Below are 27,151 nucleotides of genomic sequence, written 5' to 3' on the forward strand. Positions count from 1 at the left end.
ACCTGCAGTGACTTGCAAAGTTTTATTCCAAAAGGACGGTGACCCTCATTTACAGCATTTAGCAGACACTACTATCCAAAATGACTTTCGATAGTGACCGAATATAGTGCAAAGTACTGAGGGTTATTGAGGCCTTGTCTAAGAGCCCAACAGTGACAACTTGGCTGTGTTGGGGCTCGAACCAGTGACCTGTCAAGTAGCCCAGTTGATTAACATCTAAGCTAGAACTGATAATATCAATAATAATGATAACAATAATAATATCCAAATGTGGAAATCCATGATCAGGTAGCAACATGTGTGTATGCTGATTTCCTCGAAGCGTGTTGTTATGTACAGTAAACCCCCTGGTACATTGTGATCCGCCTTAGTCTAAATGCGTCACCCTCCTTATCATCCGCCAATCAGAGCCCGGGGTTCTGCGCTGACGTCACTCGCCACGCCTCTTCCACTAAAGAAAGCAACAAACTGGTCAGGACAGACAGCAGATTAGAGAAGAGTGAGCTGGATAATGTGCTGCTGCTGCTCATCAAACTGTGAAAACAAGTGAAATATAAGCTCTACTGTGGATTTCTATCATTCATTTCAGTTTCTACTACGACTTCATTCTTTGCTGGTGCTTTGTTTGAAAAAAGGTAAGTAAAACGAAGAAGAAAAAGGAAAAACATCTAGTTTTTGTGTGTTCCGAATTGCACACTGAAGTACTAGATAGGGAGCCTACATAGTCGATATAGCGCGGGTTATGTGTAGCATTACGTAGTGAGATAAAACGCGGTTTGGAACGCACTCATATAGTCTGCCATCTCGGGCGAAAATGCTGGGGTTTAAATGGCGAAACAAAAAACTATTCGATATTTATCGCGTTTTAGTTTGAGTAAAGTACGAATTCAAACTGAAATGTGTTGCTGTTGAGAGAAAAAAGGTGGAAGTTCCTCTTTAGCTCAAGTTAGCAACGGTGCTAACCAAATATGGTCAGCTTGTACTAACCTTGGTTGGATCCAAATCCGTATATTAACGTACTAAATAGTAAATGTCAGACAAGTGAGAATTTGATGTCGTTACTAAGATTAGAATACTGTTTAGTACGGTAGTATGCGAACTAGTATTAGTACGAGAAATTCCCCATCGGTGGTTGGTTGTTCAGTCTGAAAAAAAAAACATCGCCTGGTCATCATATGAATGTGTTTATGACTGACTCATTTAAAAATATATATGTGAAATACTACAGTATATAACTTTCAAAATATAAGCGTTTTAAAACTAGACAAACAGCTTCATTACAACCTAATACAGATCAGGTATCAATCAAATGCATGGCTTGACGTGGTGGCTATTTGTTAAGGTTATTTTTAACACTCATAAATACTCTCTATATAAACAATCTGCCTTTTGTTCCCCAGGATTCTGATAAATTGCTTTAAATTTGTGTTTTTTCCCTTTTATGCGGGTTGCTTCGTTTCGTTGAGACATTATTTATGAAAGAAAAAAACAGGAAGAGTGTGAAACAAAGAAAAGACAAAAGCAGTCGCTGGTACAGACCGAATAAATCATATATTACAACATTTACCTTCGTATAATGGATAAGTTCTGAACCGAAGACATTTTAATGGATATGTGCTGTTAATTTTTGTTTTCTTTTGGCTTTTTTGGAGCAATCTTGTAGGACATGAAGGCATTGTTAGCCTGTATTTGCTCTGGTTAGCATGACTCAGTGGATTCAAAGAGGCTGAGGCCTCCTTGTGTTTGTGACTTGCCAGGCTAATGCAATGACTAAAGACTGTTTAACGTATTACAAAAATATGTTTATTGTATTTTAAATGGCTCATTTAAATGTATTGTAAGCATGTAATCCTTTACATGTAAACTTTGTCATTAATAAAGGTTGTTCCTTGATATCTTAGAGCCTTTCAAGTAATGTAGGGCAGACAAGTGTTTATAAGCAGCACAGTACCCCAACAGAAGGTCATAAAGCTGTTTCTAGGGCCTTGGGTCACAAGTAAAACACAGTGAGGAAGGTTATCTCCGAATAAACACTAGGAACAGGGGTGAAACTTATCCAAGAGCCTTTAAAAAACCCAAATCAAACGAACAAGTCAAAGACTGTTCTCCAGTCACTGGAAACCTTTGTTCTTTGTTGTTGTTGCTAAAGGTAACATGGTGGGTTAAGTTTAGGGAGGTAATTACATCTTTAAATAGGTGTTGCGTAAGCTTTTTACTTATTGTACTGACTATACAGTGTGACATGCAAGTGGAGTACAAAAGAAGTTGGTTATTATTGTTAATAGATAAGCAAAACTAACAATCACCAATATTGCAGTGGATTATTTTCAGTAAAAAAAAACTAAATGTTATTGTCCGGTTTTCAGTTGTCAATCTGTACTAAATAAACATTAATAAATACATTAATAAATGCATAGCAATGTTCAACCAAATAAGCAGTTAAAACAGTAGTATGGAGCTCGCATTTAATGCATCCACTGATATGACTGGTATCTAAAGATTTTTAATGTTTTTGTAAACTTAAAAACCTTACTCTAGGACTTAGTTACAAGATCATTGAAACTCATTTTAAAACAAAATCAGCTATTCTAGTCTTAAAGTTAAAGCTTGTTTAGATCCAGTACTTGGTTCTACTATCCCCTGCAGATCAAGTTTGACATATTTTTCCACTGGTGACTTTTATTCTTTAAAATTGTGCGACGTTGTTCCCATAAATACAGTATACCACTGCAACACATTGTCAGTATGTCAGTGCTGTATCAATAGATTTAATATTGCTTTTTAATGGAAATGCAAGACTGAAATATTGATAAAGTCCAAACTGAGTATTAAATCAAGTACAGATGTAATAGTAAACTGACATTCAATCAGCTGCTTAATAAGATGCAATGGAATTGGACATTGTCGATGTTCATCAGTCTGTGAGATTGTTGTCTGTAAGGTTATATAATAGCAGTGCATGTTAATAGCTTAGTCCCAAGCTAAACCAGACAACAATTATTTGCTCCCAGACATTTGCTAACTATAAGTCAATAATATAAATTGTATTTGACAATTTGCTTATTAATAATCTATGTTGATTTGCTCTATTGAGAAACTCTAGATAGGGATGCCACCCTTGTTTGAGAATGAGACAGCACTAATCTATTTTTGTACCGTGTTTTCCGTCTGCCTATCAGTTTGGTTTTTGCTCTTCCAGTCTTAAATAAGTTATTTATTTGAATTAAAAACATGTATGGCCAATAGCAGAAATCAATTTGTCTATGCTTATACAGCATAGAATTCCTGAACCCAAAGACCTGGTTGATTTTCGCCATTTTGGTTTGTATCCAAATAAACAGCAGGCTTTCCATAAAGGAGGGAGGGGTCACTACACACACTCGCATATTGATGTAACCAAGTCACGACGAGGCATCAGCCAAGGATAAAAATAGCTCTAGCCAGGGAATTTAGTGTTTAGAGAGGCTGTGTGTGTGGTGTGTGTGTGTGTGTGTGTGTGTGTGTTTTTTAAGCGCAGGTTGTCACATTACACCCATGTGACAGGAGAAATCTAAGGTCCTCTGTTAGTGTGTGCTGCAGTCAGCAGGCTTACACGTGATGGGGCTTTCAGGAGAAAACCTGTGACGCCTCTTTCAAGAAAAACATGTGGGTGGAAAGCACTGGACCTTTCTAAATATTAACTGACTGAAACAAGGCAGCAGTCGTTACCCCCTATGCAAGGCAGCCCAGGTCTAAAGGTGAAATTGTTGAAGTTTCTTAAATGGTAATATGCAGTCGTTCTTCATGCAAAAGCCTGTTATTGTATTTTAAGAGCCATATTTGTAAGGAAAAACGTCACTGGACTTTGTGAACCAATTCAACAAGTTCACAAAGCCTGTAAATCATAATGAAACCCATGTGTGGTTGAGCCTTGGTATTGGTGAATGCCAAGCTGATGGACTGTGTTTGTTTAGCATTGACATTTCAAAACTGTTAGTCATATACAGTGTATCACAAAAGTGAGTACACCCCTCACATTTCTGCAAATATTTTATTATATCTTTTCATGGGACAACACTATAGACATGAAACTTGGATATAACTTAGAGTAGTCAGTGTACAACTTGTATAGCAGTGTAGATTTACTGTCTTCTGAAAATAACTCAACACACAGCCATTAATGTCTAAATGGCTGGCAACATAAGTGAGTACACCCCACAGTGAACATGTCCAAATTGTGCCCAAAGTGTCAATATTTTGTGTGACCACCATTATTATCCAGCACTGCCTTAACCCTCCTGGGCATGGAATTCACCAGAGCTGCACAGGTTGCTACTGGAATCCTCTTCCACTCCTCCATGATGACATCACGGAGCTGGTGGATGTTAGACACCTTGAACTCCTCCACCTTCCACTTGAGGATGCGCCACAGGTGCTCAATTGGGTTTAGTCCATCACCTTTACCTTCAGCTTCCTCAGCAAGGCAGTTGTCATCTTGGAGGTTGTGTTTGGGGTCGTTATCCTGTTGGAAAACTGCCATGAGGCCCAGTTTTCGAAGGGAGGGGATCATGCTCTGTTTCAGAATGTCACAGTACATGTTGGAATTCATGTTTCCCTCAATGAACTGCAGCTCCCCAGTGCCAGCAACACTCATGCAGCCCAAGACCATGATGCTACCACCACCATGCTTGACTGTAGGCAAGATACAGTTGTCTTGGTACTTCTCACCAGGGCGCCGCCACACATGCTGGACACCATCTGAGCCAAACAAGTTTATCTTGGTCTCGTCAGACCACAGGGCATTCCAGTAATCCATGTTCTTGGACTGCTTGTCTTCAGCAAACTGTTTGCGAGCTTTCTTGTGCGTCAGCTTCCTTCTGGGATGACGACCATGCAGACCGAGTTGATGCAGTGTGCGGCGTATGGTCTGAGCACTGACAGGCTGACCTCCCATGTCTTCAACCTCTGCAGCAATGCTGGCAGCACTCATGTGTCTATTTTTTAAAGCCAACCTCTGGATATGACGCCGAACACGTGGACTCGACTTCTTTGGTCGACCCTGGCGAAGCCTGTTCCGAGTGGAACCTGTCCTGGAAAACCGCTGTATGACCTTGGCCACCATGCTGTAGCTCAGTTTCAGGGTGTTAGCAATCTTCTTATAGCCCAGGCCATCTTTGTGGAGAGCAACAATTCTATTTCTCACATCCTCAGAGAGTTCTTTGCCATGAGGTGCCATGTTGAATATCCAGTGGCCAGTATGAGAGAATTGTACCCAAAACACCAAATTTAACAGCCCTGCTCCCCATTTACACCTGGGACCTTGACACATGACACCAGGGAGGGACAACGACACATTTGGGCACAATTTGGACATGTTCACTGTGGGGTGTACTCACTTATGTTGCCAGCTATTTAGACATTAATGGCTGTGTGTTGAGTTATTTTCAGAAGACAGTAAATCTACACTGCTATACAAGCTGTACACTGACTACTCTAAGTTATATCCAAGTTTCATGTCTATAGTGTTGTCCCATGAAAAGATATAATGAAATATTTGCAGAAATGTGACGGGTGTACTCACTTTTGTGATACACTGTAAGACTGATGTTTGCAAATATTACCATTGTTTCTTTCAAGGAGGAATGGTTAGTTTGTAATCTGTAAAGGTAATTGCTTTTAAATTGATTTTCCCCCAAAAGACTAGGTAGAAAAAATCTTTCTACCCAGAATAATACTGGACCAATTACATCATTGTGTGTGTTTCAAAAAAACAAAGAACTCACCTCCCAAAATAAACATTAAAATAATGCACTGCATTGATGTTCTCTCAAAGATTTGTAAACCTGGGCCTATCCTACCCTGCCCTGCTCTGATTTGTTTATTTAAAGTGTATTAATGTGTGTACCTTTCAACAGACTATAAAACAGCAGAAAGCACTAAATATCTTGGCACAAAAACTGTGTTAAGTCCTTTTCCCCACACACAATGCCAGTCTGACTAAAACTTGATTGATTGGCTCAGCTGCACAGAATGTTCAGATTCCTCCAGCCAAATGTTCTCACCTTTGTCGCTTGCTGGCAAGACATCATGTGTAAAAACATTGAGAGTAGTTCTTTCTCATCCCTGGTAAACAACCAATGACGGGTAATTATTATTAAAGCGCTGTTTGCTGTGGTAGTAATTGGTAAACAAGTCGTTACCCAACACCAAATCTAAATATAGTCAGATTGTTTTTTATAGAAGGCAGTGGTTTGTATAATTGTTGAGTTGTGTGTAAGGCATCTGTAAAAAATGCAGCTTGGTCTGTGTGGTGTAAATGAGCTGATTCAGTGCCAGGCGTGCGGTGAAACACATGCCAAAGCACTGATTAAGATCTGCGTAACCCTTTACGATTTGGAACGGCCTGTGTCCTGTGTGACCTGGTTGTTACACAATCAGTGTAGTGTTGGTACAGACAAATCTGTCCCAACGTTTAATAGTTTAGATGTTCAATGGTGAGCAGTATAATATGACATTATCAACTCATTGTTATGATTCTGAAAATATTGAAGATATTTTGGGAGTATACAAATCCACTGTAATAGTCTTAGCAACAAGCAGCTGATTGGATGTTAATATGAAGGTTAATGGCATATTTCTGGTCTTTAAATCAAGCTGTTTTAAACAAAACCTCCATTATGTTTTTAAAATTCAGTTGGAATAAAGTCCAAAAATGTTGATATAATTGCATTTGGAAATATTCAGACCCCATCTTAAAAGATAAAAGATCTGTATAGAATTGAATGAAGACATTAAGACATTAACATTAACTACTGCTGTGTGGTATTTTTTTGCTATATTGACCACAACTAATGTTGTTTAAAACACGATGATGTATTTTGTTCTTGTGTTTTATGTGTTGTTGGTCAGTCTTTTGTACTCATGTTAACCTGTGGTTATGTGATTTGTCTGCAGATTGAAAAAATGGCCCAGGAAACCAACCAGAGCCCCGGACCCATGCCCTGCGCCACTGGTTGTGGCTTCTATGGAAACCCTAGGACTAATGGCATGTGCTCGGTTTGTTACAAAGAGCACATATCGAGACAGAATGGAGGTGTCAGTCCTCTTAGCACTATGGGTAAGAATCTGTTTATTCTATCTCTGAATTGTATAATTTCAGTTTGATTACTCTGAAACATCCTGTTCTGTTCCATTTCATGTGATTGATCTACTTCAGCAGTGTTTACAAATTTTGTTTTGTGTTTCAGGTTCTAGCAGCGTAACCAGTAGTCCTACCTCGGAGGCCTCTGCGATCCAGATCATTGAAGCTAGCTTAAATAATTCTGTTAGTGAAGCCGAGTCATCAAGTGGAGCCGCTGCAGCCCTTCCTGTTACGCAGCAGATGACCGAGATGAGTATTTCGTGTGAAGAGGAAGTTGCAGTGCCTAAAGTAGAAATTCCTGAGCCTGGTTAGTGTCAAACTATTTTTAAAGGGACAATTAAGTAGATGTCTGTGATATGATGCTACATGATTAAGATGAGCTCAGTATAAAATGCTGGGTGAATTATTAAAGAACAACAGTTCGAATGGAATGTAGAGGTCATGTTGTTTTTCTGTTAAATATCAAAAATATTAAATATTGTAAATGTTTACAAAGAACAGCATATAATTTACTATAAGACATGAACTTCTCATTCCATTCATGTCTTGTGGTGAATTATATGTTTTTTGAAACCATTTGCCAAGATTTCTGCCGGGCTGGCCGAGACCTTCCAATGAAGACCATAAAACAGTTGATAATGTTTTCCATACGATAATATATATTATAATTATAATCATGATGCTACCTCACTACTATAATTAAAGTGAAATATTTACTGCATGATTAAAGGCCAGTGCAATAAACTTGTTTATTTTTATTTTTATAAATAACATGGTAATATAATATAAAGACAATGTTCAAAAAACAAACATTGAGCCTCTGTCTAAATGCACCCAAGTCACTAAAATCTAATCTGATCTAACATGATAAAACTAGGTAACTGTAGTTAAACTGGCTGGATTACAAGTAACTGTTCAACTTGTGTAACAGAAAATCATTATTTAATACCTGTTATTGTCTCTGCAGTTGTTACCCAGCCCACTGCTTCTTCTTCTGCAAACACGGCAGTCACAGAGGAGGCCAAAGCTCCAGAAGCCTTCAAACCTAAGAAAAACAGATGCTTCATGTGTCGCAAGAAGGTCGGCCTTACAGGTGAGCCAGACCGCTTATTATATTTATAGTGATATTGCACAGCAATGGCTCATTTTCACTGCTCAGTATTTCTCACCTTTATTTAGTCTCTTCATTTTGTATGTTTGATATTAACATATAATAAAATAGATATACAAATAAACTTTTTAAGAATAATTGATAACATGGTATAAAAATCCCAAATAAATTAATAAGAATAATTGACTTTTTTTATCCCCCTCCATTCATTTTTTTCCCATGGGTGGTCCAGAAAATCCTTTAATAAAGACTTTAATATTAAGCCAAATTATCCAGCTATTTTGTTTTGGATTTGTTTTTTTTCATTGGTTACAAGTAAGGCTGTCTCTCTAACTTTACATTCTGTAGTTTTAGTAGTTTTCAGTAAATATTTGCTTCTGGAACTGAGGCAGAAAAAAAGATTTTTTAAAAGATTGTTTAACTGTGTAGTAAAAATATAAAAACCGTTAATCATAAATAAAACATCAATCAAGTGTACAGCCCTACGAAGACATATCAGGACCACTGTTTTCCACCATACAAGTTGATTTCAGTAATACAGTCGAAATGATTTCCAGAATAAAGTTGCATAAGTTTCGATTTTGAGAATAAAGTCAAAATATTTTGACCAAATGGTCTGATACGAGGGCCGCCATAGGCTTGCCAGGTTAGAGAAGCACAGACTTAAGGGACCAAATCCTCAACGTCCTCAACTTTGTCCTTGAAACGATTTTGACTTTATTCTTAAAATCAAGACTTTTTTTTACAGTGACCTTAATACACCATCGTACAGCCCTGATTAGCATCACTAAAACATTTCAATATGCTAATGTCTCTTTTCTCTGTTTATCATCAGGGTTTGATTGCCGCTGTGGGAACCTGTTTTGTGGACTCCACCGTTACTCAGACAAGCACAACTGCCCCTACGATTACAAAGCTGAGGCTGCAGCCAGGATCCGCAAAGAGAATCCTGTAGTGGTTGCTGACAAGATCCAGAGAATATAAATCTAACACCTTTTTTCCTTTGGCTTTCACCTTCAACCCACAATTCCGGGAGATATCATATGAAAAGGACTCGCGTTTACCCTGCGATCTAAAGGACTAGTTTTTTTAAGTACATGGTTTGGGGGATTTTTTTTGCCAGTGCATGGATTTAAAAGAGGGAAAGGGTGGGGCTGCTACACTGGGTTACACAGACCCATAAGTCCTGCATCTCTGCATCTGTCTGGTTCTGTTTCTGTTTTTCCTCCGGAAGACTTTGACCTGATTGTCGTGTTAAAGGCTGATTGTGATTGTTGAAACATTGTGAATGTGACTGCCCATTTTTCTCGCGTAACGCCGCAGACGATGGACACGCTGTAGCCTACAGGACTTCAGATGACTGTTATTGCCCTGTTTTGAGCGCTGCAGGGGCAACAGTGCATGGCTGGCTCATGTAGCACAAAAAAGAAAACAAAATGGACGCTCATGTTAAAGTGGGTCGAGGCAATGCTCCAAAGGACTTAGACTTTAACCGTTACAACTTAAGCTTGGCTTTTTTGCTTGGGCCTCCCACTCTCAAGTATCAGGCTGTTTTGTTTTCTGAGTGAGGTATTTTTCCCTGTAATTAGTGGACAGGTTCATTTTAAAGCTTTTTGTTTTCAGTATGTTTGAGTGTTGTGAATGCAGGTTGGTTAACATTTACATTTTGCAGTTCCATGTGTCAGATCGGCTTTGTATTCTGGTGTTACATTGGTATCAACATGATTGCGGGGCTGTTTTGAATTTTTAAAGGGGAATATTGCATGATTAGTGAAATTACTAAGTATGTTAAGGGATTATTTTGTTTTGAATTTGGCAAACATCCTTTTTTTTTATCAATAACCCACTTCTTTAACAAATTTAGCTTTTTATTTGTGATTTGCTATTTTCTGTGTGTAATGTGGAGTGAGTGTCACGTGTTATGTTAAACACAGGTGCTGAAAGTTGTACGGTATTTCTAACTGCCCCACTGTGGTGTGAAGGGACGTCTGAGTATTGAGTGTTTGTGTGAATACCTGGTTAGTCGAATACCTGAATAGTCTGGCTGCAGGTATTCGTTCTGTAGGAGTCTCGTTCTGTTTACACCTGTCTGTCTTTTTAAGATTTAGTTCTGCAAGTTTGAAAAACTCAACCATTATTATATTTATTATATGTATTGCTCATCTAATCTTCTTATCCTCCATTACAAAATTGTATCATGTAAATAAAATTAAGTACAGAGATCTAACGAGCTCATCTGGTTGTGTTTGTAAACAACAAATGACCGGACTGTTTCAGTGACCCCACGTTTGATTCCTATTCTTATCTACAAAGTAGAATGTGGACTGGCTACTGTTAATTGCCCCTAAGCATAAGTGAACATGCATGTTTCTGGGGTCGGCTATGGACCCACTGCAACCTAGAGCGAAATAATATTGTGATGCTGGTGAAGGCTAAATAAATTAAAAATGTTTAGTTCGGGGGATAAATTCATACCTGCCATTTTGTTCCAACAACATGGAACTTTGCTTTGCCAAACAACACAATGCTACATGTGTAAGATTTTACTTATTTTCAGTGACCACTTTATTCTGATCAGGGTGGTGGTGTGTCCAGAGCATATTAAAGAAACACCTTAGACAAGGGGAAATGTATTAGACAGTTTACTGGCCAAGCGGCATGGTGGCTCGATGGGTAGCACTGTCGCCTCACAGCAAGAAGGTCCTGCGTTCAGCCACTGTGGCATCTGCATACAGACATGACTGGTAGTAACAGAGGGTGAATGATGACCAAGGCCCTGTGATGGATTGGTGCCCTTTCCAGTGTATGTTACTGCATTGCACCCAGTGATTTCTGGGGAAACTGGACCCACTGCGACTCTGATCAGGATAAAATGGTGGTAAAACATGAAAAGAAAATGAAATGAGTGTTAGGTAGTGGACTTGCAACATGAATTTTAATAAGAATACAGCAATTCCAATTTTATTAGTCAATTATGCTAAGTTCACACTACACAACTTGATCGCTTGTAATCGGGAGTCTTTTAGCCTCTGTGGTTTTTACACTACACTATTGATCGGCGATAGGGGGTCACACCCTACACAATCCATCATCAGGAGGAATCTCAGACAAGTCTGTCTGGTCTCCCAACCCAATGCATCCGGCGAGCTGCTCGGATCGAGTTGTTGAACTGTTCATACATAGCGATTGAGAGGCGATGTTCAAGCCCTGAGTAAATGCCGCTCTGCCTCCTTGTTGGTGCATCTAGCGACCTGTCGGCAAGCGAAAATCAGGGCAGAAATCGTGTGGTGTAAACTAGGCATCAGTCATTAAAATACAGACTTAAATGAGCGCTTATATTGGGAAGCAAAAATGTCAGGAGACCAAAAGTTTCGACTAAATGAATTCACTTGTGATTTACACCTGCAGACAGTTACCTAGATTAGCTCAGTCATAAACACACAGACAAAAGAATGGAGTCGTTCTTGTTGGCATAAACAAAACAAACTTTATTAATTGCTCATTTTTTTAGTTTCTCACTTTTCTACAAATGCAAATTTGTACAAATAATTAATGGAACATGAGTATCGTGGACGTCATAAATAGTGGCAAAACGATCTTTGAAAAATTGTGAGAGAAAAATCTGCCACTATAATATTAGAAAGGTCATCAGAACATTTACTGTATGCAGAGTTGGCTACTAATGTGATTCTTGGTACAGAGAGTTCTTTCTAGAGTAATGAATTCTCTAAAGAGTAGAATATTCTTTAAAATAGGTACAGTGTCTACATTATTACAGCTCCACTCTTACCACTTCAACTATGCTGAGCTGAATTAATTTGTGTAAACACTAAATAAAACCATAAAATGCTTTTAAATGTTGTACTATGATATTTCTGTCGTAACTGAACACACACAAGTTGTGTACATTTGTAAAACTTGTAAAAACGGATTACTGGTTGCTCCTGCGTTTGACTCGTCTGATGAAGGCCTTGTGGTTCCACTTGTTTGGTGGGAGCATGTGGGGACCATTATGGACACAAAGAACAGTCATCTCATCTGCATATTTTAAATCCTGCAGGAGCTACACACACACACACACACACACACACACACACAGACACCACACACACACACACAGAGTTACACAATGTCATATGAAAACACCACTTGTATAACAGATGTATTATTAGGCTCTACACTCTAAATCTAAATTTACCTTAGGAGTGATGAAGAAATACTGAGAGGTTTTTCCACTGCAAGCCGTCTTCACCACAATGTCAAACACTCTCCTCTCATTAACCGGGTCCATGCCCTGTTCACAGTGCCAAAACAAACCTTTAAACAGCTATAAAATAACAGACCCAGTAAACTGAACTGTTTCTGCTTTCTATTATGTTGGAAATTAATGTACTTCAATTAATGTTTACAATTTTTTTGAATTGATCCAGTCATCAGTGTAAAATAAAAATTCTGCTGCTCTTTTAAATGACTTTTTATTTAAAATAGTATTGCAAAGCTTAGCGAATACATATACTTTATATAAAACACACTTACTGTAGGCTCCAGTGCAAAACTTACATGCACATGTAAAACAATCAGCCACACTGAGCTTCAGCGCTCAATTATGAACCCTTTTCTTTTGAACCAAGGGTTTAACTTCATCAGAAATGCATTGTTCTGATTAATTAAGAATACTGAAAAGCGAGTGCAGGTGTAGGACATACCTGGTTGATTTCATCAACTACTCTGAATGGGCAGCGGTTGAGCTCCTGCAGGGCCATGAGGTAGAGCATGGTGGACACACTGCGCTCACCACCACTCTGATGATGTGGAGTAAGCTCATGTAACTGAGTGCTGCTGCGGAATTTCACCCGAATCCGGATCCCATACTTATCGTACTCCTCCTGCATCCCAAAGCACATAGACTAAATGTACAGCGTCTGAGCCAAATAAATCATCAGTGCACAGATTTACACAATGATACACTGGCCATGTGTTTTTGGAACTGCATCAGTAATTGTAATATGATGCAAGTTAACATCACCAATCAGATTATTTTCTTTAATAAACTGGAGATAACCTTTATAAGGAAGTAAGATCAGAAATCATACAGCATCCTTTTTATTTTACCAGGGTAATTTAAACAAGTTATTGAAACAGATTTGAGATCAGCAGTACATTACACGTGACACTGGTTCACCTGTCAGTGATTAAACTTAAAAGTAACTTAAAACTTAAAAGTAATATGACAAACTGATGCTTTATTAGGCTAAAATCATCTGATTTGGCCACCTGCCTTGAATCACTGTTTCGGCTTTGCCCATCACTAGAGATCAGTATCAGATAATTGTAACTGAACGATTTAAGAGCACTAACCTCGTTCTCAGAGTGCAGGTCAACCTCCCCAGCACAATTCATGGAGCGAAAGAAATCACTGAACTTTTCATTAATCTGTTCTACCAACTGCTTCAGGGGGATCAGCCACCGCTCCTTTGCCTGTTTCACAAAAATCAGTATTGATGTGAATCATCTGCATTAGTCTGTGCTCCACAGCACAAAAAGAAAAAGAAAAAAAGAGTCTAAATGTTTAGGATAAACATCAGACCTCAGTGATGTTCTGTCTGTAGGTGTTTAGAGCATTTGTCTTTTCCTCCAGCTCATTCTCCAGCTCCCTTATTTCCCTCTCTCTTTGGTTATACTCCTCTACCACCTGTAGCAGCACAAGAATGAATTGTGGTGTGTCCTGCTGTATCTGATTTAGTGTCTGGTGATCAGTTAAGCCATAGTAAACCTTTTCACACTTGCACATTTGGTTCTAAACCTAAGTTTTGACTCCAAGTTTAGTACTATTGGGCAGTTTGAGCCTGTATATGCTCGAGGATCTCAGGTCTGCCTAATGCGAGTGTCTGGGGCCCATACTGCATGAATGTGATTTGATGAAACAGAAACTAACGTGTTGTGTTCAGGTTTTACACTGGCAGGAGACACACTGCTTTATCAGCGGATAAATCACAAATACCAAACACTAAAAAAGCTCAGAATAAAAGTGTGCAAAGCAAGTGTAAGACATCCTAAATTTCTGTGTTGGTGCAACATATCTGCAGTGTGAATGCATCATACTCTTTCACTGAGATCAGCAAAGCCTTCTGCTCTGGCTTTCTCCTCATTCAACATGTCATCAATCTCTTCCAGAGTATCCGGCAGCTCACTAAAAGCCTGACATTAAAGACAACAAATAAACAAAAACATGAACCTAGGAATAAACAAGCACAGAAACATATGATCATTTACTTATAATATCATTGCAAAACTAAATGTGTGTTATAATATCATTACTTGCTAACCAGTGGCTCAGGGTGCCACCATTCTTTAAACAATGATTTGCTAACATTTGTGTTCAGGTGGTGTATAGTGATTGTTTTTGTGATGGTTTTACACACATGACTATTTGAGAATAACTGATAACAGTTGACATTTTCTACACAGGCTAAACAACATAAACAACCTTAAAAAGACACTGAGATTTTGAGAACTCAAATAATATCATCAGTTACTGACCAGATTACCGGTGCACATATAAACACATTTAGTGTGAACAGCTGTGGGCAAACTGTGTGATTCTGACCGTGTGTAAATTCTCTGGTACTACAGTTTCTCCAGGGTTCATGTTGCAGATCTCACTGGCTCTCCTCATCAACTTCTTACACGTCTCCAACAGACTTGTCTTCCTCCGGTCCAGCTCAGTAAATGCTTGCTGTAGCAAAAACGTGCAAAAAATGTTCAGTTTAACTATGTCTAAAGTTTTCCACTACAGTATAAGAGGATCACAGCACTGTGGCGTTCTTCACACTTCTAATTTAAAATGTAAGCTCTGTGACCTCTGACCTCTGCTCTCCTGAGTTCAGCTGATCCTTCTCTGCAGTCTGACTCCAGTTTGGTTTTCTCAGCTGAGAGACCTGCTGACTCGAGGGTCAGGTACACTTTCTCCATGCTCAGCTTCGCTCTTTGCTATACAAGCACACATCATAAATGAAAGAACAGCTCAGGGCTTGAAACTGTAAAGAGATTGAGGTCCGGCAGCACACAAACCTTCATATAGTGCAGAAACTCCTCCACTATAGTCACTTTCTTGTCATTTACACCTGAGATTCTGACATTAGCTTCTTCCTCAGCTTTCTGCAGGTTGATCCCACCTTGTCTCATCTGCCTTAGGCTACAAGAAATACAACACGGTGTGTAAAGTGAAGCAAACATTAGACTGTGGTTACAACCTCACACTAAACCCATATTTTAAACATGATGTAATTACACAGAGCTTAACTTAAAGAGGCACAAGACAAATTTTTACTCTATCCATTCACCATTTACATTTGTGGCATTTAGCAGACTCCTTTATCCAAAGCGACTTACATTACAGTGACAGCATACAGTCTGAGCAATTAAAGGTTAAGAGCCTTGCTCATGTGCCCAATACCAGCAACCTGATAGTGCTGGGGCTTGAACTAGCAACCTTCAGATTACTTGTCCAGTACCATAACCACTAGGCTTCGACTTGCTCTCACTAAATACACGTTACATAACAAAGATAACCGTCTGTGGCAGGTTTAGAAACATTACACTGTATTTTCTTGTCAGATAGACTGATCTTTCTGTGAGCAAAGTGGTGTAAATATTTCTTGTCTGAAACAATTGGCCGTGTTTTAAAGGGAAAGGTCGGACGAGGTCTCTTCCAGTTAATTGTGAAAGCACATGTACGCAATAACGCCTCTGTGTGGGAACCCAACACTGGCAGACTGGACTCATGTAGGAGAGGGCGAGTGGTGATCTGGCTCTTATTGGTCAGAGTGGGGGTTGTGTAAGCACCAGTGGATTCACAATCAGGAATTGGAAAATAGGGAAAATCCAGAAAAAGAGGGAATTATCCAGATGTGTATACATGTGTGTGTGTGTGTGTGTTATACCTATCCTGCTTGGTGATAATTTTCTGCTCCAGCTGTCTCTTCTTGCCTTTCAGCTCAGACAGAAGCTTCTTTTCGGCGCGAAGATCATTGTCACGGCGATCCAGTTTGGCCTGCTCATCCTGATTGGTTTTCATACGAGTGTCGATTTTCTGAACCTGCTGACGAGCTGCCTGGAGAGGTCAAAGGTTACAGTAAACATGCCTTCACATGTTTAGGTCTGTTATTTTTACTCCGACACTGGTAGCAATAAGGAGGGGTTGAGTGGGAAAAGAAGCAGAATCAAAACACATGAATTTGAATCGTTTTAGGTTGCAGACGACAGGCTGCATTAAAAAGTGTATGTGTATAACAAAAATAATCGCAAAGGCCTCAACACTGGCACTAGTGTGTTTAGAATTGGGATATCCCTGATCAATGTTTAGTCCTGATAGATAAGACAAAAAACAACAAATATAAACAGAATCCAAAACTCTTGGAATGCCTGGTCATTTCAGAGTCATGTTTTACACTTTCAATTCTTACAATTCATGACAGAAAGGGTAGTTACTTGTTACACAAGGTTCATCAGTTCACAAGTTTAATGTCAGACACAGTCATGGACAATTTTGCATCTGCAATTCACCTCACTTGCATGGGGAGAACATACAAACTCCACACAGACCGCCCCCACCTGGATATCGAACCCAGGACCTTCTTGCTGTGCTAACCACTGAGCCACCGTGCCATCCGAATTGAAAAATAAAGTATAAAAAACGTGGTGATGCTTGTTATCACTTGTTATACAAAATATGGCAGCCTAATTAAAGATGCATGGTTAGCATGTGGTAAAAAGACATTTGTAAATGTGGACTAATAAAGCATCAATATTATCAGGTCTTACTGTCTATGTACAACATTTTGAGAAATCATAAAGGAATAAAGGCTTCTCCAATTCTTCAAGGAGTCAAAAAAGGCAAATTCTACAGCTGAAGCACAGAAGACAGGGATACTCACTGAACTGCCTATATGTGGCCCACCCTTCTGTACCTCAGGCCCATTATTCCTGTGTGTGTGTAAGCACATTTGAAATTTAGGGCAGTGGTTCGTAATCTTTTTGTCAGTTAGACTACTACAGCAGACTTTACACAGTTGAAGCTATTGAAGTTATTAATATAAGAGTATTATCAAGTATAAGAGTTGTAGTATGTAATGTGGGTTACACTTGATAAAATACAACTTGTTTTGGAGCAATTTGATGAATATTTTAAAAGCTATTGAAGTTATTAATATGCTGAATACTTTAAATGCTATTGAAGTTATGAATAAAAATCTGTTTTTTAATATGTAATACAGGGTAAAAGTGTCAGTATAAGAGTTGTAGTATGTAAAATGCCAGTTTGTCAGTCCTGTCAGTTTGCATTTGACTACATCTGTACATTTTTGTGGGTTAAATCGCACTTAATGCTCTCCAGCTTGGGTATCAGGACTACATGTGGATCAGCTTTACGTGGAGCTTGATGTAAACAATCTGTATCAGGACATCATTGTAAGACCAAAGACTGATAAAAACATCAAAGTGTGAAAACACTTAATGTGCAGATACTCACACTCAGATGTTCTTCAAGTTGACATCTTTCATCAGGATCAATTGCCATTGAGAGAAACTGAGAGGGGCGCAGAGCAGAGTTACTGGAGATGGTTTTACTGGAATATGTGGACTTCTTCACTGAATACTTTTCCTCAGCAGTGTAGATCATCCTCAACTGAGACTCTCTTATAACCTAGGAGTCAGAAATACCATTTCTGTTTAGAGCCACAAAAAAACTTTATTTATTATAAATTCTTTCAAGTTCGTATGATATCTAATAGCAAATGGGTGGCGCAGAGGTATATCAAGCAGTTGTTTAAACCTAAAGTATATGAATGTGTGCTGATGAGGTGAACAAACCGTCTCAATCATGTTCTTGGTCCTCTCTGTCCCCACAGGAACATCATTGACTTTGTACTGGTAGCACAGGTAACTCATGACTTCTTCTGGTGCATCAAACAGCTCTCTCAGGTAAGAGAAAAACCCAAAGCGCCTGCAAAAAAGATGCATAAAATAGGTTTGGGGTTTTCAGTATGAACCAGTAATATAAGCAACACACTGATTAAAATGAAAGCTGAAGGAGTCCCTAATCACAATTAAAAAGTTTTATTACACTTTCAAACACATTACTAATATAACTTGTTAGCATAAAATGTAAAGACTGATGAATACAGAAACACAATTCTTACACAATGGTACTTGATAACAAAACCTAAATAAATTGATTTCAAGTGTGATCCCACTTTTGATATCCGCAGTTATTTAAAAGTTATTTTGAGGTACTGATCAACATTAGAAAGCAGTTCTAGATCACTTGGGTGGCAGAGTGATAAATTACTTTAGCCCACTACCACTGGGATCCAGGGTTCTAATCCCCTGCGGTGCTATGGGCCACACAGCGAATGGAGCACAATATAAAATAAGAGACTTGAAAACATAATATATTTTTTAAGTTGAGTCATGTTTTAAATATGCACAGACCTAGTATTTAAAACTCACACATACATTATTATTACTTTGTTACATAATATTAAAAAAGTGGCTTACCTAAGAGAGTCTAAAGGCCGCATGGGTGGCCTGTTAGCAAACGACTGAGGGGGTGCAATGACACTGTTCACTCTCAGCTTCTGCGCATCTCGTACCTTAGAGAAGATAGAACATGCGTTTTAAAAATGTTCCATCCTAAAAACAAAAAAGTAAGAGTAATACCCTGCTATAATATAGTTATAAGCCTGACCTCTGTCATGAACTTCTCCATGTCCGTCTGCTTTTGAAAGACAAATGCTCTCAGATCGTTTATAGGAACGTGGCTCTCCACATATTTGGCGTGACGTGGATCTTTTACGTTGATCTGGAGAAAACATAATCAAAGACTAAATAAAACAAGTCTTACTATACACCCCTAATTCACATTAAATCCAGTGGCTAAACTCTTACCACCAGCATCATGGGCTCATAGACATTTCCCTCAAAAAGATGACGGTTCTTTCTTAACCATAGCAAGGCTGTGTGAGTGTCACGATAATGGCTTCTCAGCTTTTCCTCCTTCCTGTTCATCATGTTGTTTAGGCTGCTTAGACGATTCTGCAGACCTTTAAAACACGGCAGGGCAAAGTTTTATATATACAGATGACATGCAGAACTGGAGTTTATTTAGATTATTAGTGAGCATGTGTACACACTCAGTATCACAGTAACCGTAACCACACATTGCAACTGCAACCAAATTTGTATTTTAACATTTGTAAGGCTAAATGTGCCTCATGTACACATGGACGTTCTGTGTCCACAGCATTGAGTCAGATAAAGTTGTTTGAGGTTCGTATTGGAACCTTCACATCCTTCTTTTATGCCTACATTTCATTGCTTGCTGATCACAAAAGTAGGTTGTGACCCATGAGAAAGCACAAAGTTTTGTCTTCCTAATATACACACTCAAGTCATTGTTAGTTAAAACATTTTGTAAATCGTACGTTTTAACTCTCCAATGGCCTCGTCTTTATCCCGGCGAAGGTCCTGCAGTTCTCCGTCTAGCCTGGATTTCTCTTCCTGGATCTTCCGGAGATCTGCATTAACCGCTTCAATCTTGGGGGTGACATCCTCCTGGGTGCCCATGTTGTCCAGCTCAGCCTGCAGGTCCCGGATCATAAGCTGGGTATTCTCAATGCGCTTCTGACGGTCCACCTCCTCAGTTCGCTTAAGGCTCAGTTGCTGCTTGATGTCATCAATCTAAAGGAGCGATAAATAAATATATAAATGAAAAAACCCACAACACCCCTGAACATGGCATTTTAAATCTAGGATAATGGTCTATGAGCGTCTCTACTCCCACAACATGTGAACTCTCTTATATTTGTGCAAGACAGACACAAACATGATCATATCCTATCAGAATATACACTTATTTATGAAAATTTATGCTCGGGACACAGGCAGGTAAACGCCCTATATTAGCAAAGTTCTGTGACACCTCTCCTAAAAGAGACCTCTTCAACATATAAGCCTTTTAAAAAATCCAACAAAACCACAGTATATGCAGCTATATAAAACTACAAGGCATTGAAACTAATGTTATATTGCTGAACTGTTAAGCTGAATAGTGCAACATAAAGCTTGAAAATCATACTCAGTTTACAGCATAGTACCACACGTAAACGTAGGATTTGGTTGAGGCCAAAAACAAGCATCATACCTCCTTGTACTTGAAATCCAGTTGGTCTTGTTTCTGTTTACATTTCTGTGATGCCTCTCTAATTTTAGCAGTCTGTGGGAAAAACAAAGGTGGTTATGAGTATGTGAACGCCAGTGTAGATATTCTGCAGTTAAATTATCAGGAAAGATTAAATATTTCCTCCGCACCTTGTCCTTCATCTGATTCTCGATGGGTTGTAGTTGACTCTCTATAGATTGGATCTTTCTAAGCAGAGGATTTTGTGCTTCCTTTAGTGACTTTACTGTCTTTTTCATGTCCTCTCTCTGCTTCTTTACTTCCTCCAGTTCTTTTCGAGCTGTCTCATACTCCTAAACCACAAAAAGAGAAAGTTGCTATATTAATTGCCCAGTATTGATTCCAGTTGACAGTGCAGCTAGAGAACTGTACAGAGTAAGAACACCAATTTGCAACAGACAGATTAATTAAAAAAATGTTTCATTTAATTTTAGTTTCATTTATTGATTATCATTGATTATAATGACCTCCATAGTTTGTTTGACAGTAATATCACCATCCTGACCGAACTTTATCTAAAACAAACTCACCACCCATGGCCTCTTTTTCTCCAGCATCTGGATCCTATCCAGGTGTCTTCTTCTCATATGATACCGCTCCACATCTGCCTTGTTGCGTTCGTTCCTCTGTTTGTTTTTCTCCAGAAATTTTGCCTTTTCATTGCACAGATTCTGTGAAATACACCACAAACTGTAAGCTCTAGTACATTCTGTCTTAGCTTGCAAAAACAAAACAAGATTGGTGTTACTACCAGAACACAGTTGTGTAATTGGTTTTTGTCTTTTTATTTACAAATACAAGTTTAAATGCCTTCAATAAATAAGTTAAAACTTTAATTTTAATAACTTGTAATGGTAAAAAATTATAATTATAATGAAATTACCTCCAGCTCTCTCTCTTTGGTGCGGCAGTTCTTCAGATCACAGTGAAAGTTATACATTTCTGGTGGTCCAACAGACTTCTCAGTGGCCTCAAGAAGTTCAGTCTTACTCATCTTTGCAAACTCACCAACCTTCTCCTGTTGAGTGTAGTCAAAGTGACTTGTTACTAAGACGTTAATCACTAAAAGGCATGTGGGGATAATCACTAATTTACAGCATAACATTTCTTTTCCCATGTTTCCTTTTCCTATACACATCAATGTTATTATTTACTTCTAATACCATCAGGTAAATATGTTTCTGTTTGTACAAATACAGAATATAGTAAACTTTGGGATCAAATTAAGCATTTACACTTAAAGTCATGAGATTTTTTTAGACAACGTGGTATTAATTAAATCATTCAGAAATGTATATATGCAGAAATTATTGAAGTCCCAATACTGCCATGATCTACAACTTCCCCACAAGTGTCTGTAAACTTGTGATTTAATACCAGAACATGTCTGATGAGAACATGATTTTAGACTGCATTCTTATAAATGACTCTGTTACTTCTGTTTGAAGTAACACATCAAAAACCAAAACCAAACCAAACAATTCACCAGATAAAGTCAAGACAAGTGTAAACAAGATTCTTCTTCGAAACACTGACAAGTAAGGACACAGTGACCGACCTGAGGCAGAAACTGACACAAGTTTCCAACTTGAATTTGCAGCTCCTTCACGGCTTCTTCAACATTTTTCTGACTTGCATGTTTTCCATTGATCATCCAAACACTCTGGTTATTTTCTACATTAATCTCCCTGTTGATCACCAGGTTTCCAGCTGCTTTGTATCTAAGCACACAGTACAATAAGCATAATGAATACTCAAGTCTAAATTAACAGTAGGAACAAAGCTGTATGAACAGATACTTACAGCTCAATTTCGACTGAGCCCTTAGTGCAGCCTCGCTTAATATACAGCCCAACCTAAAGAAGAGAAACCAATTACAATCATTTTAATCATTTAATCATTTAAATTGTAACTTAATTAAAATGATGTTTAGCATATAGGTGTGCCAGTGAGGCCCATATTAAGCTCAACAGTTTGGGTTAAATGGTTGGGTTTATAATAATGAAGCATATTAAGGAGGATGTTCATGACAGGGCAGGATGGAGACGAATGAGCCACTGTGGGACCCCTAATGTGAGCAGCCAAAGGAAGATGCTGATCAGAAAGGGAAATATACATTCTGAGTAAGTCTGTGTATGAAGATTGTGAGCATGTGTGCACTGTTTTTACTCTGATTCTTTTACATTTAAATATATGACCATGTGCAATCTGAGATAACCAGAACATTTACAAAATTGTGGATTTGAACAATATAAATGATTTTTCAGAAATAAATGTAAATATGGACAAAATACTTGGGAGGTAATTACAAATTTAAACATATTTGTTTTTAATTGTATTTTTGCACGTGAGCATCCCAGTGTAAAAATCCCATCAAATAGTCAAACAAGCAATTTAAGAAATTCATAGACACAGTGCAATATTTGAAACTGAACAATCATTGTACATTACTGTTAGATACTCTGAAAAGCTGATAAAATGAGATGAAGACTGAGGGACAGGAAGAAAACACTGCTATTTTTCTTTTTGCTGTGATAAATGAAAGTGGTTCCACTTACCTTGTCACCTCTGCCCAGGACAGCTGTTTTTCCTGCCAGGCCAAGACAAATGGCACACACTATGCTTGACTTGCCAGTGCCATTGGCTCCCACGATCATGTTCAGGTTTGGTCCAGGAAAAACTTCTGAGTGATCATATGTGCTGTTGAAAAATAAACAGACCGATACAAAATGTAACAGAATTATTATTTAATTTGAGACACAAGAATGATGAATGAAGAAATGATGATTTCTGTCACAGCACAATAAGTTTAATCAATAAATAAAAGAGTAAAAAAAACCAACAACGTACAGTGTATCACAAAAGTGAGTACACCCCTCACATTTCTGCAAATATTTCATTATATCTTTTCATGGGACAACACTATAGACATGAAACTTGGATATAACTTAGAGTAGTCAGTGTACAGCTTGTATAGCAGTGTAGATTTACTGTCTTCTGAAAATAACTCAACACACAGCCATTAATGTCTAAATGGCTGGCAGCATAAGTGAGTACACCCCACAGTGAACATGTCCAAATTGTGCCCAAAGTGTCAATATTTTGTGTGACCACCATTATTATCCAGCACTGCCTTAACCCTCCTGGGCATGGAATTCACCAGAGCTGCACAGGTTGCTACTGGAATCCTCTTCCACTCCTCCATGATTACATCACGGAGCTGGTGGATGTTAGACACCTTGAACTCCTCCACCTTCCACTTGAGGATGTGCCACAGGTGCTCAATTGGGTTTAGTCCATCACCTTTACCTTCAGCTTCCTCAGCAAGGCAGTTGTCATCTTGGAAGTTGTGTTTGGGGTCGTTATCCTGTTGGAAAACTGCCATGAGGCCCAGTTTTCGAAGGGAGGGGATCATGCTCTGTTTCAGAATGTCACAGTACATGTTGGAATTCATGTTTCCCTCAATGAACTGCAGCTCCCCAGTGCCAGCAACACTCATGCAGCCCAAGACCATGATGCTACCACCACCATGCTTGACTGTAGGCAAGATACAGTTGTCTTGGTACTTCTCACCAGGGCGCCGCCACACATGCTGGACACCATCTGAGCCAAACAAGTTTATCTTGATCTCGTCAGACCACAGGGCATTCCAGTAATCCATGTTCTTGGACTGCTTGTCTTCAGCAAACTGTTTGCGGGCTTTCTTGTGCGTCAGCTTCCTTCTGGGATGACGACCATGCAGACCGAGTTGATGCAGTGTGCGGCGTATGGTCTGAGCACTGACAGGCTGATCTCCCACGTCTTCAACCTCTGCAGCAATGCTGGCAGCACTCATGTGTCTATTTTTTAAAGCCAACCTCTGGATATGACGCCGAACACGTGGACTCAACTTCTTTGGTCGACCCTGGCGAAGCCTGTTCCGAGTGGAACCTGTCCTGGAAAACCGCTGTATGACCTTGGCCACCATGCTGTAGCTCAGTTTCAGGGTGTTAGCAATCTTCTTATAGCCCAGGCCATCTTTGTGGAGAGCAACAATTCTATTTCTTACATCCTCAGAGAGTTCTTTGCCATGAGGTGCCATGTTGAATATCCAGTGGCCAGTATGAGAGAATTGTACCCAAAACACCAAATTTAACAGCCCTGCTCCCCATTTACACCTGGGACCTTGACACATGACACCAGGGAGGGACAACGACACATTTGGGCACAATTTGGACATGTTCACTGTGGGGTGTACTCACTTATGTTGCCAGCTATTTAGACATTAATGGCTGTGTGTTGAGTTATTTTCAGAAGACAGTAAATCTACACTGCTATACAAGCTGTACACTGACTACTCTAAGTTATATCCAAGTTTCATGTCTATAGTGTTGTCCCATGAAAAGATATAATGAAATATTTGCAGAAATGTGAGGGGTGTACTCACTTTTGTGATACACTGTATATTTGAAAATAGACGTAGGCGTTCTGTAAGTTGTTATATAATTACAAGTCTATGTGAATGGTTGATTACAAAAAATAGGTTCCATTCATAATTCCACTGGTTTAATCACTTCCTGTAGTATAATATTAATTATCAATCACATTTCATCAAATTAAGCCACTGTCGCCTCACAGCAAGAAGGTCCCGGGTTTGATCCCCAGGTGGGGTGGTCCGGGTCCTTTCTGTGTGGAGTTTGCATGTTCTCCCCGTGTCTGCGTGGGTTTACTCCGGGTGCTCCGGTTTCCTCCCACAGTCCAAAGACGTGCAAGTGAGGTGAACTGGAAATACAAAATTGTCCATGACTGTGCTCGATATAACCTTGTGAACTGATGAATCTTGTGTAATGAGTAACTATCGTTCCTGTCATGAATGTAACCAAAGTGTAAAACATGACGTTAAAATCCTAATAAACAAACAAACAAACAAACAAACAATCATCAAATTAAGCAAGCATATTGATATATGTCTGTACACTGATATATGATAGAATTTGCTACCTGGCTAAAACATCTTCTAATTACTTAAAAAAAAAAAAAAAAATCTATTTATTTAGTTTCTCAGTATTGTCTACATTACGATGTTTCATACAGTTTTCCTTTACTATTGGGTTTTACATTGTGCATTTAAAGACACACAATAATCAGACTTTACAATCGAATTACTCACATACACTTTAAAATTATTATTTGGAAAAAGTCAGTCCAAAATCTGATTGCAGTGTGACGACCTGTATTAAAACTGTTTACTGTTTAATCTAGTTTAAATCTAGCAATGTATACAGCTTTGTCTCTAAATAAACTGCTGATTAATTGCACTTTAATAATTAGTATCTGTTTGGTTTAAGCACTTGATAACAATAGTGAATCCTGCCTGATAAACATCACATTGTTTTATTTTAACCAGCATTATATATTTTATACTCGGAAAAATGTGTCTGGCTGCTTAGATGAACTCCAGAATCACCACAATACAGGCTGCCATACATTAGATGCTGCTAGAACTCAGATGACTGCCCACAGTAGAGCAAGCTTTACTCTTAAAACTTTGACTCCACTTGTGCTTGTTGGATTTATGCAAATATGACCATCAAAACATATAAGGATGCAGTATTGTATTTTTAAATGTTTTATTTTGGAGAGGATGTTTACATATAGGTAAAAATGTACATTTTCATTTTGCTTATCCAGATGTTGGTGTAAGTATGCGTGTGCATTCATATTTAATTCATTCTAGCAAAGTTTGCACACATGAAATGTAAAAATATGCAACAATGCTGTTACAGTATCAGAATACTTTATTGATCCCAGAGGGAAATTGCAGTTTTTTACAGTAGCACCCATTTATGTCAAAATAATAAACACTCTACTCTCTTAAAACAAAGAAAAAAGAAGAAAATTTTAAAGTTAAAAAGTTATATACACACAATTAAATAATTAAAATGCTTACGTTATTATAAATTGCCCATGTGAAAAATGAATATTGCACATATGAAAAAACTGAACATTGCACATATTAATACTGAATATTGCACATATCAATACTGAATATTGCACATATCAATACTGAATATTGCACATATCAATACTGAATATTGCACATATCAATACTGAATATTACACAGATAAACCATAATGTCACACATTAATGTCACACATTCAGTATAAGATATATCAGTCAAAATTAGCAAAATGTGTTTACAAATAAATGTACACTGCTTAATAATCAATCTTTAGATCGTTTAGAAAATGTTGCATAAACTTAGTGTAAAAAAAATTGTCTTTTTCATGTATGTACTCTGTATCTCCACCTATGCAAGTATTTTTTTCATCACCCGTTTTTCGACACGGCCGGCTCTTTAGTAATCCCGCGACGTCACTCAACACGGCGGGTAATGTAAACTATTAGCCAATCAGAGCACAGAACGCAATCCCACTAGCCAATCCGTCAACACGAGACGGTATGAACGTAAAACGGGTAGGATAAAAACCAAACGTCTACCTTGACACATTAGCATGCTAGATAGTAACTTACAGGAAGTTTTCCATGGCGATGCGGACAATAGATCCCTCCACGAGGCGCGGTCTGCACTCATTTCCCACATCGGTCTGTCTAAAAGAGGATAAAGTGGACTGAGTGTTGGAGGTTTGTGAGTTAGATAAAACATGACTGATTCGTTTTCTTTTAGCCTCCAGCGCCATG

General features: G+C 38.5%; 2 protein-coding genes across 5 annotated transcripts; one reads left to right on the forward strand and one right to left on the reverse strand.

The window, feature by feature from the left end:
• Positions 1-498: 498 nt before the first annotated feature.
• zfand5b (zinc finger, AN1-type domain 5b) lies at positions 499-10,458 on the forward strand. Of its 4 annotated transcripts, none has more exons than XM_063014426.1 (5): positions 499-635; positions 6,934-7,096; positions 7,227-7,427; positions 8,088-8,213; positions 9,067-10,458. In XM_063014426.1, exons 2-5 carry the CDS (start codon positions 6,943-6,945, stop codon positions 9,213-9,215), a joined length of 630 nt encoding a protein of 209 aa, XP_062870496.1. In that variant the 5' UTR covers positions 499-635; positions 6,934-6,942; the 3' UTR covers positions 9,216-10,458. The 4 variants fall into 4 exon arrangements, with proteins under 4 accessions (XP_062870496.1, XP_062870497.1, XP_062870495.1 ...); XM_063014427.1 differs by lacking the exon at positions 499-635 and adding an exon at positions 2,525-3,645; XM_063014425.1 differs by lacking the exon at positions 499-635 and adding an exon at positions 2,527-3,737.
• Positions 10,459-10,821: 363 nt separating this feature from the next.
• smc5 (structural maintenance of chromosomes 5) lies at positions 10,822-27,151 on the reverse strand. The gene is made up of 25 exons (XM_063014421.1): positions 26,984-27,151; positions 23,028-23,169; positions 22,273-22,325; positions 22,028-22,190; positions 21,353-21,487; positions 21,000-21,140; positions 20,601-20,762; positions 20,434-20,505; positions 19,715-19,970; positions 19,179-19,333; positions 18,979-19,092; positions 18,789-18,883; positions 18,102-18,234; positions 17,761-17,934; positions 16,175-16,344; positions 15,303-15,426; positions 15,099-15,221; positions 14,839-14,967; positions 14,334-14,429; positions 13,819-13,923; positions 13,590-13,709; positions 12,938-13,117; positions 12,430-12,525; positions 12,167-12,294; positions 10,822-11,089 (listed from the first exon to the last, which is right to left on the reverse strand). Exons 1-25 carry the CDS (start codon positions 27,148-27,150, stop codon positions 10,846-10,848), a joined length of 3,477 nt encoding a protein of 1,158 aa, XP_062870491.1. The 5' UTR covers position 27,151; the 3' UTR covers positions 10,822-10,845.

This window comes from Trichomycterus rosablanca, chromosome 18 (genome assembly GCF_030014385.1).
Source record: "Trichomycterus rosablanca isolate fTriRos1 chromosome 18, fTriRos1.hap1, whole genome shotgun sequence".
Lineage (NCBI taxonomy): Eukaryota > Metazoa > Chordata > Actinopteri > Siluriformes > Trichomycteridae > Trichomycterus > Trichomycterus rosablanca.

Coding starts and splice junctions, on each gene's coding strand:
- zfand5b (XM_063014424.1), top strand. CDS start 6,901: ATGTTAACCTGTGGTTATGTGATTTGTCTGCAGATTGAAAAAATGGCC. Junction 7,428..8,087: donor AGTAGAAATTCCTGAGCCTG/GTTAGTGTCAAA, acceptor TTGTCTCTGCAG/TTGTTACCCAGCCCACTGCT. Junction 8,214..9,066: donor CAAGAAGGTCGGCCTTACAG/GTGAGCCAGACC, acceptor GTTTATCATCAG/GGTTTGATTGCCGCTGTGGG.
- smc5 (XM_063014421.1), bottom strand. CDS start 27,150: ATGGCGCTGGAGGCTAAAAGAAAACGAATCAGTCATGTTTTATCTAAC. Junction 22,326..23,027: donor TCCTGGGCAGAGGTGACAAG/GTAAGTGGAACC, acceptor TCTCTTCTTTAG/GTTGGGCTGTATATTAAGCG. Junction 12,526..12,937: donor TAGTTGATGAAATCAACCAG/GTATGTCCTACA, acceptor CACTGTGAACAG/GGCATGGACCCGGTTAATGA.